The sequence below is a fragment of the Mya arenaria genome, chromosome 7 (genome assembly GCF_026914265.1).
Source record: "Mya arenaria isolate MELC-2E11 chromosome 7, ASM2691426v1".
Classification (NCBI taxonomy): Eukaryota; Metazoa; Mollusca; class Bivalvia; order Myida; family Myidae; genus Mya; species Mya arenaria.
This window is the reverse complement of record NC_069128.1, coordinates 54,152,603-54,172,706: the sequence shown is the minus strand read 5'-3', so window position 1 is coordinate 54,172,706 and position 20,104 is coordinate 54,152,603. Positions and strand designations below refer to the sequence as shown.

The following is a 20,104-nucleotide window of genomic DNA, read 5'->3' as shown; positions in this document are numbered from 1 at the left end:
ATGACAAGTTGATGCTGATGACAAGTTGATGCTGATGACAAGTTGATGCTGATGGCAAAGTTGATGCTGATGACAAGTTGATGCTGATGGCCAAGTTGATGCTGATGGCAAAGTTGATTCTGATGACAAGTTGACGCTGATGGCAAGTTGATGCGGATGACAAGTTGATGCTGATGACAAGTTGATGCTGATGGCAAGTTGATGCTGATGACAAGTTGATGCTGATGGCAAGTTGATGCTGATGGAAAGTTGTTGCCGATGAAAAAGTTGATGCTGATGACAAGTTGATTCTGATGGCAAGTTGATGCTGATGGCAAGTTGATGCTGGTGGCAATTGGTTTATTTCGAAATTGATAAATGTTGGGACAAATTTAAAGTTACGCTTATATTACCTTTTTAACCTCCTGGCCCAAATTTCTCGAACCTTCTTAAGTCCCTTATAAAAGGATTAAGCTAAGCTCACTATTTTTTTGTTTCTATAATATGCTTTATATTTACTTCTTTAAGAGATTTTAGACGTTATATAGGATACATCATTATTATAATCACAATTAACCATTTTTCATTCATCAAAATCGATTGTAAGCATGTATTTTGGCTAATTGAAATACGGTTCTTAAGCCTGTTAAGCTTAAGAAGTTTCGGGAAATTGGGGCCTGGTTAACTTCACTAGCCTTGTGAAAGCGCTAATCCTGTCATTTGTTGAAAAGCTATTTTGATGGTTAGATGGTATGTCTGTGGAGTTCGTCAGTTCATCTACGATCTGACCGGGGTGATATTCGATTTTTTACACCCATTTCGTAAGTATGCACGCTTGTGCGCGTTCATGTTTTCAGTATTTTATTTTGTTTGATTTAACTAAGTTTTAAAACAAGACTAGCATTGGTTTCTAGTTTCTTACTTTTGTATATATCGATTTTAGATGTTAAGTAAGTAATGTATAGTTTTATGTTTTTGTGTGCTATAGTTTCTTATAACTCATATACTGAGTGGCAATGCATATTTTAATGTATATTTAATAGGTGATGTGTATATGTTGTATTGATGAGACTGTAATAAACTCTCAAATATATATTTGAATATTTACTACTGGGCTTGTCCCTGTGGTTTTCATGCAGCCATGATACGCAGGTCATGTTGGTCCTCTTGAAAAACAGTACAAGCTTAATATAACATAACCTCACACAAATTGCAACAGAATATCTTTCAACTGGTTTATCTTTAAGAAATATAACACACCACTGAGGGTCATATGACATAATAAGGACCGGCCAGTCAGCCACCGAAATTGTATATGGACCGAGGCGTTCGGCCCACAAAATGACCGTACTAAAACTTCAATGCGTATTGCTACACGTTTTTAGTGTTATGGATACAAATAAATTGAAAACAAAGTATTATTTTTATTTTTTACGAAAAAAGCATCGATTACACACATCCTTTCAGAACATTCATACAATTTCGTCAAGTGAACGAACATGGAGACAACAATAATATTAATAATGAAAAACGGGAGAAGAAAATGCAACCAATAAACGCATTAATGGTCTTGTGGTTGGTTTTGGTCATGTTTCTATGAATCATTGGAATACAAATCATTTTAACAAACAATTTCCAATTTTGAAAAAAAAGTCTCGAAACATCTTAAGTCCTTTTTAGCAGGATTAAGAAAACGTTGTTGTTTTAAGTTTTTCCTACAATTTGCGTACTATTTACTTATTTCAGAACGTTATTCTTAAAAAATGCATTATCATTAAAATAATCACAATCGACCATTTTTTCATAATTTGAAATCAAATTGAAGTATGCGGCATATTGGAATAAGCTACATAAGCCTGTTAAGCTTAAGATGTTTCAAAAATTTGAAGCCGGTAGCTTCATAAGCAGTGGTAAAATGCTTCAACTACACCAATAGATGGTTTCAACAAAACTCACTTGTAACATTGCAGCGGTTTTCAATTCATGCTAACATTTGGTCGAAATACGTCCAAAATAACAGATGAAGTAAGGAAACTGTGGTTAATGTACAACACTCTTATCCAAAATGAATAAAACATACATTTTAAGCGATAAAACTTTAGCTACTTACTTAATAATTCATTTATAGAAACATATTAATCATTGATAACAATATTGTAGCCGTGTTTTTAATAGCTGAAAACGCATTATTAAATGATTTGTGAGTGCTAAAATATTTACTGTGATCTACAATCGTCGGTTGAAATACCTTAACTGCACATTTCTTTCAATTTTAACTCGGTATCCTTCATAAGAACCATTGTTTTCGACATTTAATCATCCTTTTTGGTATATTAGAACACTTGTTTTAATTGCGGTATATATTATTTGGGAGTAAGCGTGCATCTTTAAATGTCAAGTGAGGAAACATATTTTAATAAATATACATGCATTGTCTTGTAATATTATCACTCACAAATGCCCTCATTCAAACGAGAAAATAAAGTGTTAGATTATCTATGCGAAAAATCAATATTAATTTATCTGGTCTTATTTTAAAAAATACAAATGGAACACAATATGTAAAGCTCTATATTGCAATTATAGTAAATCTATGAAGTTATCTTCTGTAAACAATATGTATTAAAAGAATGTACTTGGTTTTAAATGCGAATTGAATTTAAATTACGAGCAGTCAAAATTTTATATCTGTCAGAAATATTTTGTGGATTATACAAAACAATTGCTAGAAATCCAGTTGAACTTAATATAATATTATACTGTAAGCACATACAAGAATGTAAGAAAAACAAAATTGTAATAAAGTCTTCATCGCTATGAACGCCTGTACGTGTATAATGGAAATCTAAAATCTCCTGCCATATTCCCATTACATAAATTTGAGAGCGACTAGCACGACTGTTACCAAGGTGAAGACCGTGACGGTCACGCGCGGTGTTCCATTACAAAGATCCGTGTCACACCAGCAATTGGTCACTTCTGCGCCACTTTGCTCCTTTTCATCGCATTTGTTCTCTCCACCTTTGGACGGCATGCACATCCTTGCAACGGCTGAAACGGTGGACGTAACGATGTTAGTAATTGACAATTCTAATACGATTTATTAATAATAGAACAGGCCGTATTCACGTACATGTCTTAGCCTCAAATGTAGGCTTAGGACTCAAGACTCAGACTTTGGGCTGTAAAACGGTATGCACTAATGTTTCTGAGATCAAAGTTTGAGTCCAAAGTCTGAGTCTGAGTATCAAACGCTGAGTCTATAATTTAGAAGCTTTGCAACCTTCCAAAATGTCGGCTGGACATAGAGCTATCGTTAGAAATCGTATTTATCAGAGGCAAGTGCAACGTCCTCGTGTTTTTCGAGATAGGAGCAACCCTCTGGGTGACGTGAGGGAAGAGGAGACCTTTGCCTGCTATCGTTTCCGGCCGGATACGATCTATTTCATTGTGGATTTATGCCAGACAGCTGCCCGGGACACGGGCGTTAGTGAATACGAAAATTAAAACAGTCTCAGCATAGTCTGAGTCTGAGTCTGAGTCCGAGTCTGAGTCTATACAAAATGTACGTGAATACAGCCCTAGAAATGAACAGAAAACATAATTTATTGAGACTTGTACAAAGTACATCATCTTCTTAACTACAAATGAATAATACATAAACAAACATGGTTTGATATAGGTTACACATTATATGAAATAGAATAATAAATGTATCCAAAAATATATATTCAAATCATGCGATCAGGGTGACCAAAACTATTATAATTGTAAATCAATATTTAAAGTTGATCTTCTAATACTCAGAGCTTGTTTGCCAAATAATGGTAGCTTAATAAGTTTTGTTTATTTCTTGTGTTTAACAGTTCAATGAACTTAAAAACAGACGGACGTAAATAATAATACCCTTTGATATATTTTTTCTTATAGTTTCAAAACGTGTACAAATACAAATACAATGAAATTCACCTTCTATATATCATGAACAGTATCTAATATATAGAATAACACATGGTTGGCCATGGCTTTTGGTTGATAATTGCCCCAGTGGGAAGAATAATTGCCCGAGGGTACACTTGGGACACTTATCAACCAAAAGCCATGGTCAGCCATGTGTAATCCTGATTATTACATATGTAAGATAGTTAATAAAAAACACTTTCTCACTGAACAAAGGTCAGGGGCCGTATGCACGTACATGTCTTAGCCTCAAATAAGACTTAGGACTCAAGATTCAGACTTTGGGCTGTAAAACGGTATTCACTAATGTTTCTGTGATCAAAATTTGAGTCCAAAGTCTGCGTCTGTACATGTCTTAGCCTCAAATAAGACTTAGGACTCAAGATTCAGACTTCGGGCTGTAAAACGGTATTCACTAATGTTTCTGTGATCAAAGTTTGAGTCCAAAGATTGAGTCTGTACATGTCTTAGCCTCAAATAACACTTAGGACTCAAGACTCAGACTTTGGGCTGTAAAACGGTATTCACTAATGTTTCTGTGATCAAAGTTTGAGTCCAAAGTCTGAGTCTGTACATGTCTTAGCCTCAAATAAGACTTAGGACTCAAGATTCAGACTTGGGCTGTAAAACGGTATTCACTAATGTTTCTGTGATCAAAGTTTGAGTCCAAAGTCTGAGTCTGTACATGTCTTAGCCTCAAATAAGACTTAGGACTCAAGATTCAGACTTTGGGCTGTAAAACGGTATTCACTAATGTTTCTGTGATCAAAGTTTGAGTCCAAAGTCTGAGTCTGTACATGTCTTAGCCTCAAATAAGACTTAGGACTCAAGATTCAGACTTTGGGCTGTAAAACGGTATTCACTAATGTTTCTGTGATCAAAGTTTGAGTCCAAAGTCTGAGTCTGTACATGTCTTAGCCTCAAATAAGACTTAGGACTCAAGATTCAGACTTGGGCTGTAAAACGGTATTCACTAATGTTTCTGTGATCAAAGTTTGAGTCCAAAGTCTGAGTCTGTACATGTCTTAGCCTCAAATAAGACTTAGGACTCAAGATTCAGACTTTGGGCTGTAAAACGGTATTCACTAATGTTTCTGTGATCAAAGTTTGAGTCCAAAGTCTGAGTCTGTACATGTATTAGCCTCAAATAAGACTTAGGACTCAAGATTCAGACTTTGGGCTGTAAAACGGTATTCACTAATGTTTCTGTGATCAAAGTTTGAGTCCAAAGTCTGAGTCTGTACATGTCTTAGCCTCAAATAAGACTTAGGACTCAAGATTCAGACTTTGGGCTGTAAAACGGTATTCACTAATGTTTCTGTGATCAAAGTTTGAGTCCAAAGTCTGAGTCTGTACATGTCTTAGCCTCAAATAAGACTTAGGACTCAAGATTCAGACTTTGGGCTGTAAAACGGTATTCACTAATGTTTCTGTGATCAAAGTTTGAGTCCAAAGTCTGAGTCTGTACATGTCTTAGCCTCAAATAAGACTTAGGACTCAAGATTCAGACTTTGGGCTGTAAAACGGTATTCACTAATGTTTCTGTGATCAAAGTTTGAGTCCAAAGTCTGAGTCTGTACATGTCTTAGCCTCAAATAAGACTTAGGACTCAAGATTCAGACTTGGGCTGTAAAACGGTATTCACTAATGTTTCTGTGATCAAAGTTTGAGTCCAAAGTCTGAGTCTGTACATGTCTTAGCCTCAAATAAGACTTAGGACTCAAGATTCAGACTTTGGGCTGTAAAACGGTATTCACTAATGTTTCTGTGATCAAAGTTTGAGTCCAAAGTCTGAGTCTGTACATGTATTAGCCTCAAATAAGACTTAGGACTCAAGATTCAGACTTTGGGCTGTAAAACGGTATTCACTAATGTTTCTGTGATCAAAGTTTGAGTCCAAAGTCTGAGTCTGTACATGTCTTAGCCTCAAATAAGACTTAGGACTCAAGATTCAGACTTTGGGCTGTAAAACGGTATTCACTAATGTTTCTGTGATCAAAGTTTGAGTCCAAAGTCTGAGTCTGTACATGTCTTAGCCTCAAATAAGACTTAGGACTCAAGATTCAGACTTTGGGCTGTAAAACGGTATTCACTAATGTTTCTGTGATCAAAGTTTGAGTCCAAAGTCTGAGTCTGTACATGTCTTAGCCTCAAATAAGACTTAGGACTCAAGACTCAGACTTTGGGCTGTAAAACGGTATTCACTAATGTTTCTGTGATCAAAGTTTGAGTCCAAAGTCTGAGTCTGAGTATCAAACGTTGGGTCTATAATTTAGAAGCTTTGCAACCTTCCAAGATGGCGGCTGGACAGAGAGCTAAAAATACCGCTTGCATCATCGAAATAAAGTATTCTCAGCTGAGTCTAAGTCTAAAATCGTTCGTGAATACGAAAATCAAAATAGTCTCAGCATAGCCGGAGTCTGAGACTGAGACTGAATCTGAGTTTGAGTCAATAAAAAATGTACGCGAATACGGCCCCTGTATATTTCAATAGCTTGCTGTTTTAAAACTGACATCCAATAGACCTTCAAAAGTCTTCAGAATGTCACAAAAACTAATACAATGAGGTCATCGTGGATTATAATAACCAGTGTCAAGCATTAGAAACCTGGTCAATCATAGTACATTTTTACCACACCGACCACACTGGGCTTTGAACCTATGATCATGAGGTCCCTATTAAAAGAAAATGATGTCAATCCTGACAACAGTTACAGTCGATTTATTACAGTTGGATGTTATTGTTAGAAAAGCCATTGAACTTGATGCATCATTAAGTAATGTGTGATCATGACAAATCGAATTTTGTTCTCTCCAACGAAAATATGTTAAAAATAAGTGCCAAAAACTGTTACTTGATTCTAAGAGCCAGAACTGATCTTTTGTACAGGTAGTGTGTGTACATATATGAATACAAACCAACACATAACAACATGATCTGCTATCTGCTGTTGGTATTTTGAATCATAAGTTTAATTTAGCTGACAGCAAATATCAAAACGTTGTGTATGTGATATTGAGCTATTTTAATTCACAGATAATGTTAGAATCAATGTAGATAATATATCCCCTTTTTTAAAATAGCATATGCTACTTTTTAAGTCATATGTAAAATGGCTTTGCTAATTCGACCACAAATATTCTGATCATATGTGGATTTGGTATCTTACTCCTATTTCTTATTTGTGCATTAGTACTAATTTACACTAACAGCATTTTGTTTTCATTGTCTTAAAGCAGTTTTTTTAAAAAGGATTAGCAAGGGTATTTTGCTTATATCTGTATAATGATGTATTGATATGTGTCTAAGTTGTATTATAAAATTAATAGTCTCTTAAAACTCTTACCAGAGTGGCAATGCACTTGTATGTACTGTTTGTTGAATGTACCTTTATTCATGAACGTACAATGCATTGATGAAACTGAAATTATTTGAAGTTATTGAAAAAATTGGATACTAATTATTATGTTTATATAACTAAATATATGAACTCCCAACAATTCAAACAATACCTTGGAATAAAGTTATACAATGAACTCTCTCGAATGTGAAATATTATATTTAATGATAAAGTCGAACACCGTTGGCTCGAACTCGCTTTGCTCGAATTTCTCGTTGGCTCAAAATGGATATAAAGGGCCGATTTCTTTATACTGAAATAAGCATTCCTGCTTGGCTCGAATTTTCGAGGCTCGAGGTATTTTCGCCGGTCCCTGGGAGTACGAGCCAACGAGATTCGACTGTATATAAACAGCATCCGGATTAAGTTTGCAAATCCGGAATTTTTGCAAACTTAATTTCTTTGTTTTTCACCCAATGTTTTTTATTTTTGTATTATTGAAACGGGTTTGGTAATACTAATAAGAGATATAGAGGATATTTGTTTATTTCAGTGTAAGATCGTATTTTATTTCACGAGTGTCATAAAAATACATATTTTCACGAGTGGCGATCTTACACTGAAATAAACAAATTTTCTGTTTCTTTTATGCTTATTTTCGGAGTTTTATTTGTTTTTTTATTTATTTCTGAATTATTCCCTTTTTTGAAAAGGGTGGGCTTTACGCTGCTACCCGTGGGGCGCCCCTTATGCATAATTATAGCAGTCAACTTTTCTACTTTCGGATTGCTGAGAAATAGTTCTCTGCTAATCATTCTTATAGCTTAATATTCGCTCGTTTTTTATTGCAAAGCTTTATGAACAGTAAACAATGAAGTATTATTAGTGCACATATGTTCTAAAAAATAATGAAAACACTTTTTATTTTAAGATGGGCATGAATACATAACCAAATTACTACGCCGCTATTTAAAGAATGTGAAATGGGTTAGCAAAACAAATGTGGATACTCATTGGATTTTAACCATTCTTCTTAGTTTAAGACTGCATGTACGCGTGTTTTTATAGTAAGTTAATATTCAGTCATCTTACTGTCAGAGACCAGTCTGTTTCGCTTTAAAATGTTTGTTTTCCAGATAAAGAGTTAATGCCACGCTAGTTTGTTGACACATTTTGAGTTGTGGGTGGGGTAAAAAATATCGGATCTATCTGTAAATTGTTGTGTGAATTCTCCAGGAAGCTCATTTTACGTACAACAACGGTTAACAGTTCAAAATACATTTGAACGATGATATCAAATTTTATTTATGTTCGAACAGTTGTTTTTGTCTGTAATTTGTTTGGTATGAAAGCAAATGTTTTAACATTCAGCTTCAAAGATCAGTAAAATGTTTGATAAACGGGATAACCGGTAATAAACGGTAAGTTGTTAATTTCCAATTATATATTTATTTAAATTTATAAAACATTTCTTTATTTTTTTAATATTTTTTCACATAATTTACTGAAGTCCAGTGTTCAACACTGTAACAACAAAGGAATTTATTTTATCAAATTGATATTTTCACTGTTGTTATTTCACTGTTAAAACCCCATATTTCATCCTAAAGCATGAAATATTTTTTTTTATTCCTGATATTTGATTTAGAAATATGTTTTTTTTTGGCATTTAAAGCCAACTTTTCCAATGGGAATCCCATTGAAAATGGCCTTCCAATTGGAAAATCAGCCCAACAATTTTTGTTGGAAAATTCTCCCACATTTTCAAAAAATAAGAGGGTGATAAATCACAATCATTATTGTCAATAGTTATAATGTAAACTTGAAAAAGTGCGGTTAGAGTACTCTTTATCATTTTTTTTGAAAAAAAAATCCCGTCGACCATATTTTCCAATTGGAACTTTCCAATTATTCAATATGGGAAAATCAGGAAATCGGAAAACTCCAATTGGAATATATTACTGAAGTATAATATATACATATTAATCAACTCCCAATGATTTCAAACAATACCTTAGCATCAAGATATATACACGTATAAATGATTTATCGTGTATAACAGTGTCACACATTTAAAAAAAATGTACTTACACACTTCTTGTTATAATGATAAACCGTAATTATTAGTCATTTAAGAGATACTATGTTGAAAAATATCTAAAGTTTGACCGAACATGCTTTATTTTTACCAAAAAATGTCATTTGGACGATTTTATGTTTGATTGTTCGACATTCTGTGCAAATAGGTATGAGGTTACAGAGTTGTTGTTTTTTTTCAAACTATATCAAGCGAATTTTGGTTTTGGGAGTTATAAATTTAAAGTTACCAATTATCTTTGAAGTTAACAGTATCATCATTAAATGCCTGTATACTAGTTATCAACACATGATGGTATAAACACTACAAGCAGTTCATATACATGTACTCAACAAAACTGCTTTACCAATAAACGATGGAATGACTACCTGAATATGGTCCGCTTTTGTGAATATTATGCAACAGTCAATTGTTACCGCCCCCCCCCCCCCTTTGCAGGTCCAGGGAATAGCTGGAACTTAGACTTTCGGTCCAGCATATCCCGGGTAAAATCTCCGCTCTGTGGGGACAAACAGCTTGTAAAATCCCCGCCAAATGCCCCCGCACCCCGGGGACATCCTAGGTAAGGCGCCATTCCCCGCTATTTTCGGCGCGAAAACAAAACCACCGCATTCACCCAGCACTGCGGGGCGACCTGAAAGGTAAAAACACGGCCCATATCCCCCGCTATCCCTGGTATACCCCTATACATGGGGTCCGTGGTTACAACTGAGTGGTGAATAACTTTGACGAGAACCAATCAAATGGTGAATAGCTACTTACACTGTTTTCCGTCATTCACTGTTTTTGTTTTCGTGCATTGAGTGCAGTTTTCAACAGGCGTGTGGTCTTTTTTCTTAAAATCATCTTCGCAGTCTGCCGTAAAAGTACAATGGTAGCATTTGATTGCCTCGGACACGGCTGGAATGTAATGTTTAAGAAGTATGCAACACCGAAGTTATAAGGTGGTGGTGGTGTGTAAGCTTATTTACCCGTTTCGTAAAGAAGACATCATAACAACCCAAGAACAGATAGAATATGTACCTTTTGTAATATGAATGTCAACGAAAATGAATATCATTTTCTTTTAGTATGTCCAAAATATCATAATCTACGAAAACAATTCTTTAAACCATACTCTTGCCATTGGCCCACAAAACACAAATGTATTACCCTTTTGTCCTCAGAAAGCGGAAAAACTATCCACAGTGTTAGTAAATATTGATATCGTGCATCTTTGTTACGATCGAGAACCTAATTATGTTAAGAATTTGATAATATGATAAATAGTATACTTTTCTATTGACTATGTCTTTGCTCTTCGCGATGATTTGTTTCATATGATTTATTTCATATGTTTTGCATTTTGGCTATGAATGATATGTTATTTAATGCTGAATAAATGTTATGTTATGTTATGTATTTATACTCGCATTCGGGCCTTGCCCATTCAGCGAGTGCTCCGTTAAGATTGTTAGTCATTTTAGGTTTTTGGAGCATAGTGCATAGACAGAATGTAACCATGGTTAGAGCTACCCTGGTTCTTTAACGTGCACAAGTGTATAGCACTATCACACGGGACCCCCATTTAACGTTCCTCCCGGGAGACAATTAGTATTTTTAGTGATGCGACGGGGAATCAAACCTGCGACCCCTGGATTTATAGTCAAGCGCGTTACCACTAGACCACAGATCCGCCGAAAATATAACAAGGAAGTGTTTCTTTAAGGAATTGTGTCACAAGAAAAAACAAATGCAATCATTGAGTTATAAAGAATTATACGATTTTTGAAGGAAATTATATTAAAGATGACTACCAAAAAAACAAACATTTTGAGTTCGGTTTAAGTCATTTATTTGGCTTAACGAAGTAATAAGTAAAGCCTTTTACAATTACGAATTGGTCAAGAAAATGGGGTGGGGGGTCCTCAGTCTTATTGAATTCACATATTTGCAAGTCGTGTGAGTCTTTTAACCATGAAATAAGAAAGGAAGGAAAACCCAACACAATTTTCTTTGTAAGCCGAGATTTTGTCGATTATTTAAAGAAGTGACATTATCATGCGGGATAATCGAATTTATCCACACCACTACAAATTAGGCCCGGTATCCATACAACATCTTAAGCTATCTCCTAACTTAAGTTTATTTCTTAAAATTTTCAAAACCAAAGTTAAAGAAAAATATTAGTATTTTGAACATAAAAGTGGGTTTTTTTCAATAACGGCAATGACAATAAAAGAATTCAAAAAAATATTAAGATATTATATTATATGATTAGAGGTACTTAACGTAAGATAATGACTTAATTTAGGAAATTACTTAAGATTTTTTATGCATGCGACCTCAGAAGTGTGATCGGAGGTTTATCTTAGAGTTTACATGCAATATAAATCAGTAAATTATTGCGATAGCTACCACTACATATCATTCATTATATTTGAGGTTTAATTTTAAAGTTACATGCAATACAATACTAAATACAGTAAAGCAACGACCTATATAAGACATTCAGAAAAACAAAAACATATTTTACCTGCGAAAGCTCCAACAAGAGCGCAAACAATGCAAACTACTTTGAACGCGTCCATACTTAATGAGCAGCGAATAGTACAATCTGAACAACTTTACCACCGAGGGCGCGTTTAAATAACTACATGAGCGAATGAACGAGCACCACTGGTCAGAGCCAATCCGTTAAACTATACAGTAGATGAGTCATGTAAACAGACTATGTTTGGAATTCGCAAATCAAATTAAAATCTTAATAGACAATTACTAAGGGCTAAATTACGAATGTTGGGTTAGAACGATGAAAAAGGATGTTCTTTTTTTGTTAGAATGATGCATTGACGAACAACCTCGCACATTTGTGTTTTTAGTTTGTTTCAAGGTGAATCAGCGGTTAAGAAACTTGATTTAATTGTGTATTTAATTTAAAAAAAAATAAAAAAAGCGAAAATTAGACGATGTGTAGGGAACTGTTCGTACAATTTACTCGGTTCGACAGGTAACTGAGTTTTTTACTGACAACGTCAATATTACACCGAAATAGTATACAATGCCAACTAAAGGAACAGGCTCTGCAATCCTCTTCCTACGCTCTGCGGTTTTCCAGCTCCCCTCTGTGTTCGTCCTCCCACACTACGCAGTCCTCCTCCTCACCTCCGAGGTCTTCCTCCTGCCCTCTGCGGTCCTCCTCCTACCCTCTGCGGTCTTCTTCCTACCACCCGAGGTCCTCCTCCTTCCCTCCGAGGTCATCTTCATACCTTCCGCGTTCGTCCTCCTACTCTCCGAGGTAATCCTCCTACCCTCCGAATTCATTATACAACCCTCTGCGGTCATCCTCCTACCCTCTGCGGTCCTCCTCCTACTTTCCGAGGTCGTCCTCCTACCCTCCGAGGTCTTCCTCTTCCACTCCGAGGTCATCGTCATACCCTCCGAATTCATTAAACAACCCTCTGCGGTCCTCCTCCTACCCTCTGCGGTCCTCCTCCTACCTTCCGAGGTCGTCCTCCTACCCTCCGAGGTCGTCCTCTTACATTCCGAGGTCCTCCTCCTATCTTCCACGGTACTCCTATTCTCTGCGGTCGTCCTCCTACCATCCGAGGTCGTCCTCCTACCTTCCGGTCCCCCCTCACCCTCTGCAGTCCTCCTCATACCCTCCGCAGTCCTCCTCCTTCCCTCCGCTGTCGTCCTCCTTCCCTCCGCTGTCCTCCTCCTCCCTCCGCGGTCCTCCTGCTTTCCTCTGCGGTCCTCCTCCTTCCCCCGAGGTCGTTCTCTTACACTCCGAGGTCCTCCTCCTATCTTCCACGGTACTCATATTCTCTGCGGTCGTCCTCCTACCCTCCGATGTCCGCCTCCTACCCACTTTGGTCAATGTACTACCCTCCGAGGTCCTCCTCCCACCTTCCGCGGTACTCCTCCTACCCTCCGCGGTCCTCCTCTCAACCCCCATGGTCCTCCTACTATCCTCCGAGGTCCTCCACCCACCCTCTCTGGTCCTTCTACTACCCTCTGAGGTCTCATCTCTTCCCTCCGAGGTCCTCCTCCTACCCTCTGAGGTCCTCCTGCTTCTCTCCGATGTCCTCTTCCTACCCTTTGAGGTCCTTCTTCTTCCCCCGAGGTCCTCCTTCTACCCTTCGAGGTCCTCCTTCCACCCTCCCTGGTCCTTCTTCTACCCTCTGAGGTCCTCCTTCTTCTCTCTGAGGTCCTTCTCTCCTAGGTACTCCTTCTTCTCTCCGAGATCCTCCTTCTACTTCCCTCTGAGGTCCTCCTGATACCCACTGAGTTCCTCCTTCTCTCCGAGATCCTCCTCCTACCATCTTAAGTCATGTTCCTACCTTCTGCAATCCTTCTCCTACCCTTCGAGGCCACCCTACTGCACTCCGCGGTCCTTTTACTACACTTTGAGGTCCTTTTTCTACCCTCCGCAGTCATTCTACTTCCCTTCGCGGTCCTTCTTCTACCCTCTGAGGTCATTCTACTACCTTACGTGGTTCACGTATTACCCTCCGAGGTCATTCTACTACCCCACGCGATCCTTCTTTTACCCTTTGAGGTACTACCCCCTCCGGGGTCCTTCGTGCTATTCCAACATCCTGTGTGTGTCGTTTTGTTTGGTTTGTGCAGTTGGAACATCCTGTGTGTGTGTTGTTTTGTATGGTTCGTGTTATTGGAACATCCTGTGTGTGTGTTGTTTGGTATGGTTCGTGCTATTTAAACATCCTGTGTGTGTGTTGTTTTTTATGGTTCGTGTTATTGGAACATCCTGTGTGTGTGTTGTTTTGTATGGTTCGTGTTATTGGAACATCCTGTGTGTGTGTTGTTTTGTATGGTTCGTGTTATTGGAACATCCTGTGTGTGTGTTGTGTTGTATGGTTCGTGTTATTGGAACATCCTGTGTGTGTGTTGTTTTGTATGGTTCGTGTTATTGGAACATCCTGTGTGTGTGTTGTTTTGTATGGTTCGTGTTATTGGAACATCCTGTGTGTGTGTTGTGTTGTATGGTTCGTGCTATTTGAAAATGCTGTGTGTGTTGTTTTGTATGGTTTGTACGGTTGGTATATCCTGTTTGTTTTGTTTAGTACGGTTCGTGCTGTTTGAACATACTGTGTGTTGTTTTGTATGGTTCGTGATATTTAAACATCCTGTGTGTGTTTTTGGTATGGTTCGTGATATTTAAACATACTGTTTATTTTGTTTGGTATGGTTTGTGCTATATGAATATCATGTGTGTGTTGTTTTGTATGGTTTGTGCTATATGAACATACTGTGTGTGTTGTTTGGTATGGTTTGTGCTATTTGATCATCCTGTGTGTGTTGTTTGGTATGGTTCGTGCTATTTGAACATTCTGTGTGTGTTGTTTGGTATGGTTCGTGCTATTTGAACATCCTGTGTGTGTTGCTTGGTATGGTTCGTGCTATTTTAACATTCTGTGTGTGTGTGTGCGTGTGCGTGTGCGTGTGCGTGTGCGTGTGCGTGTGTGTGTGTTGTATGGTATGGTTCGTGCTATTTGAGCCACCCCGTGTGTGTTGTTTGGTATGGTTCGTACGGTTGGTATATCCTGTGTGTGTTGTTTGGTATGGTTCGTGCAGTTGGAACATCCTGTGTGCGTTGTTTGGTATGGTTCGTGCTGTTGGTATATCATGTGTATGTTGTTTTGTATGGTTCGTGCGGTTGGTATGCCATGTGTGTGTTGTTTATATGGTTCGTGAGGTTGGTATATCCTGTGTGTGTTATTTTGTATGATGCGTGCTATTTAAAAATTCTGTGTATGTTGATTGGTATTGTTCGTGCTATTTCAACATCTTGTGTGTGTTGTTTGGTATGGTTCGAGGCATTTGAACATTCTGTGTGTGTTGTTTGGTATGGTTCATGCTATTTGAACATTTTGTGTGTGTTGCTTGGTATGGTTCATGCTATTTGAACATCCTGTGTGTGTTGTTTGGTATGGTTCGAGGCATTTGAACATTCTGTGTGTGTTGTTTGGTATGGTTCATGCTATTTGAACATTTTGTGTGTGTTGCTTGGTATGGTTCATGCTATTTGAACATCTTGTGTGTGTTGTTTGGTATGGTTCGAGGCATTTGAACATTCTGTGTGTGTTGTTTGGTATGGTTCATGCTATTTGAACATTTTGTGTGTGTTGTTTGGTATGGTTCGTGCTATTTGAACATCCTGTGTGTGTTGCTTGGTATGGTTCATGCTATTTGAACATTTTGTGTGTGTTGTTTATATGGTTCGTGCCGTTGGTATATCCTCTGTGTGTTGTTTTGTATGGTTCGTGCCGTTGGTATATCCTGTGTGTGTTGTTTTGTATGGTTCGTGCCGTTGGTATATCCTGTGTGTGTTGTTTTGTATGGTTCGTGCTGTTGGTATATCCTGTGTGTGTTGTTTTGTATGGTTCGTGCTGTTGGTATATCCTGTGTGTGTTGTTTTGTATGGTTCGTGCTGTTGGTATATCCTGTGTGTGTTGTTTTGTATGGTTCGTGCTGTTGGTATATCCAGTGTGTGTTGTTTTATATGGTTCGTGCTGTTGGTATATCCTGTGTGTGTTGTTTTGTATGATTCGTGCTGTTGGTATATCCTGTGTGTGTTGTTTTGTATGGTTCGTGCTGTTGGTATATCCTGTGTGTGTTGTTTTTATGGTTCGTGCTGTTGGTATATCCTGTGTGTGTTGTTTATATGGTTCGTGCTGTTGGTATATCCTGTGTGTGTTGTTTTGTATGGTTCGTGCTGTTGGTATATCCTGTGTGTGTTGTTTTGTATTGTTCGTGCTGTTGGTATATCCTGTGTGCGTTGTTTTGTATGGTTCGTGCTGTTGGTATATCCTGTGTGTGTCTTGTTTTGTATAGTTCGTTCTGTTGGTATATCCTGTGTGTGTTGTTTTGTATTGTTCGTGCTGTTCATATATAATGTGTGTGTTGTTTGGTATGATTTGTACTGTTTGTATATCCTATGTGAGTTATTTAATGTTGTTCGTGCTGTTGGGAACATCTTGTGTGTGTTGTTTGGTATGGTTCGTGCTATATGAACATCTTGTGTGTGTTGTTTGGTATGGTTCGTGCTATTTGAACATTCTGTGTGTGTTGTTTGGTATGGTGTGTGCTATTTGAACATCCTGTGTGTGTTGTCTGCTATGGTTCGTGCTATTTGAACATTCTGTGTGGGTGTGTGTGTGTGATTTTTGGTATGATTCGTGCTATTTGAACATTTTGTGTGTGTTATTTGGTATGGTCCGTGTTTTTTAAACAAACACAAGATGTTCCCAACAGCACGAACAATACCAAATAACTCACACAGGATAAACCAACCGCACGAACCATACCAAACAACATTCACAGGATTTTCATAAAACATACTGTATTAAAGCATACTGCAACATAGCATAATGCATAAAGCTTACTGCATTAAAGCATACTGCACTATAGCATACTGCGATATTATATTTTGCATTATAACATACAGCATGACAGCATACAGCATGACAGCATACTGCAATATAGCATTCTGCACTGTTGTATGCTGCATGAAATCAAACTTACTTAACAGCGTACTGTAATATAGCATTCTGCACTATAATATACTGCACAAAAGCACAATGCATAATAGCACAATGGTTAAAGCACAATGCATAATAGCACAATGCATAACCGTACACTGCATAATAGAGAAATGCATAACCGTACACTGCATAATAGCACAATGCATACAAGCACAATGCATAATAGTACAATAGTACAATGCATTCAAGTACACTGCATAATACCACAATGCATAATGGCACAATGCATAATAGCACCCTGCATATTAGCACAATAGCAAAATGCATAATAGTACACTGCATAATAGCACAATGCATAATAGCACACTGCATAATAGTACAATGCATTCATGTACAGAACATAATAGCACAATGCATAATGGCACAATGCATAATAGTACAATGCATTCAAGTACAGTGCATTATAGCACAATGCATAATGGCACACTGCATAATAACACAATAGCATAATACATAATAGCACAATGTATGATAGCACAATGCATAATAGCACACATCATAATAGCACACTGCATAATAGCACTCTGCATAATAGCATACTGCATTATAATGCAATGCATAATAGCACACTGCATAATTGCAAATTGCATAAAAACACACTGCATAATAGCATACTGCATAATAACGCAATGCATAATAGCACACTGCATACTTGCAAATTGCAAAATAGCACACTGCATAATAGCAAAATGCATAAAGCACACTACATTATAGCACACTGCATAATAGCACACTGCTTAATAGCACAATGCATAATAGCACACTGGATAGTAGAAAATTGCATAATAGAACACTGCATAATAGCACACTGCATAATAGCACAATGCATAAAAGCAAACTGCATAAAGCACAATGCATAATAATACACTTTATGATAGCACACTGCATAATAGCACACTGCATACTAGCACAATGCATGAAGCATACTGCACTTTAGCAAATTGCAATTTAGCATACTGCGTAAAGCGTAAATAACATACTGCAATATGACACACTGCAGAAAGCATACTGCATAAAGCATACTGCATTATAACATACTGCAATATAGCACACTGCAGAAAGCACACTGCATAAAGTATACTGCATTATAACATACTACCATAAAGTATAATGCATGAAGCGTACTGCATAATAGGATACTGCAATATAGCATACTGCATAAAGCATACTGCATAATAGCACACTGCATAAAGCATACTGCATTAAGCATACTGCATTATAACATTCTGCAATAAAGCATACAGCATACAGCATTGTAGCATAATGCATAAAGCGTACAGCATTATAACATACTGTAATATAGCACACTGCATAAAGCATACTGCATAAAGCATACTGCATTTAGCATACTGCAATATAGAATAGTGCATAAAGCTTACTGCATAAAGCGTACTGCATTAAAGCATACTGCGATATTGTATACTGCATAATAGCATACAGCATGACAGCATACCGCAATATAGCATTATGCACTGTTGTATGCTGCATAAAATTAAACTTACTTAATAGAATACTGTAATATAGCATTCTGCACGATAATATACTGCATAAAAGTACACTAAATAATAGCATATACCTTACTGCATCATAGCATACAGCATATTAGCATAACGCAAAATTGACTGTTATCTATTTCAGACTACGATCCCTAATTATGATACCGGATGGTATGCATTTGGCAGTTTTTGTTACTACCTCAAAGTGACCGAATTTGACTGGGGTGATGCGAGTGAAAATTGTGTGAACATGGGTGGTCGCTTAGCAACAGTTCGCACCGGAACGATCGAAAGCTTCCTGGAGACACTGATTACCATATCGTTTCCGGGTAAAGACGCATGGGTTGCTGGACGCTACAACAGCACGCTTCAGCAGTGGACGTGGGAAAGCGGGGAATCATTTGATTATCAAAATTGGGCCATTTGCCAACCGAATGAAAATGCCGGGACCTGTGTGGTGAAGCGACCTGTGTGGTTCGATCAGGTCTGTGTTAGAAACACGCAGGTCTCCGTCTGCGAAAAGTGTAAACTTAAGTAGAAGAAAACATTTTCTCCCATCTTAGATAAGTACATCCAAAAGTAGGCCATGCTGGAAATTCTTATCGTGCCCACGGACAAAGATAAAACAAGTACCCGTATGGAACTCCTTTTTTATTGTCGTTACACAAATACCCCCCTTGTTGAAGACGGTCGTCTGTATCATAATGGAAACCTTGTCTTGTGGCAATAGTTAAAATGCTAATTAAATATTTCTCGATTCAAATGGCACCATAAAAAATCACTCTTCATTCAAGAAATAATGCTGTACTCTTCAGAACTATTTAAAGAACGATTTGACTATTTACATGATCGGAATCAATGCGCGCATTCAAGAAATAATGCTGCACTCCATGACAACCATCATATCACATATCTATGCGCAAATTATTTTCACTACGCACAAAAGAGTTCCGGCGAAAATATACATTGTAACTTTATTTTGTATAACTGAGGTGGGAGAAAAAGCATCTACCATAGCCGCTCGTGTAAGATAGGTTCATCCCAAACCTCGCACAGGGTGTTCTATGGAAACCCGGTAAACCTCGTTTCCGCAAAATACCCTTCGCTAGGGTTGGGATGAACCTTACACTCTCGGCCATGGAAGATACTTATGATCTTAAATGATGTTATTTCAATTGGTACATGTACGTGTGATAGTGTATGCATTGATATTTTTTTTAAACTTTAAATAACAAACTGTAACAAGTCAACGTATAAATATCACAGTTGAACTATGTTTTGGAATTGGCCTTTCTTCGTTCTTGTGAATACTATTGGACAAATGTTACCAACAACTGGAGATCACGTAACATTTACTTCTTTACCATTTAACGTGACACTCTTATTCAAAATCAATACATACACATGTATAACAAACATAATTTAAAGAAAAAAACGGGTTGTTTTTACTACGAACAAGTTTTAAAAATTTAGACATTTAAGGTCTTTTGTAGTTAAAACAAACCATGTTTCCTTTAAATTATTTTCACATGCAACTATTAGAAGAAACCTGTCATTCATTCATTGCAGTTTAGATTTTAATGGAATAACCATTGTTATAACCATTTACCATCATCATTTCAATTTTATATACATATAATTACTATCTACAACTATCAAAGTCGACTTATCCGACGTCGACAC

The 20,104-nt window shown here is 37.2% G+C and overlaps 2 protein-coding genes across 2 annotated transcripts in view; one reads left to right on the top strand and one right to left on the bottom strand.

Annotated features, from left to right (window-relative positions):
* Positions 1 to 18,676, top strand: part of LOC128240680 (uncharacterized) — a 45,303-nt gene extending 26,627 nt beyond the window's left edge. The window contains exon 3 of the mRNA XM_052957397.1: positions 18,564 to 18,676. The gene's annotated coding sequence lies outside the window, so the exon portion shown is untranslated. The remainder of the gene's footprint in view (positions 1 to 18,563) is intronic.
* LOC128240682 (uncharacterized) lies at positions 1,391 to 12,033 on the bottom strand. The gene is made up of 3 exons (XM_052957398.1): positions 11,894 to 12,033; positions 10,141 to 10,278; positions 1,391 to 3,030 (listed from the first exon to the last, which is right to left on the bottom strand). Exons 1-3 carry the CDS (start codon positions 11,946 to 11,948, stop codon positions 2,849 to 2,851), a joined length of 375 nt encoding a protein of 124 aa, XP_052813358.1. The 5' UTR covers positions 11,949 to 12,033; the 3' UTR covers positions 1,391 to 2,848.
* Positions 18,677 to 20,104: the final 1,428 nt, after the last annotated feature.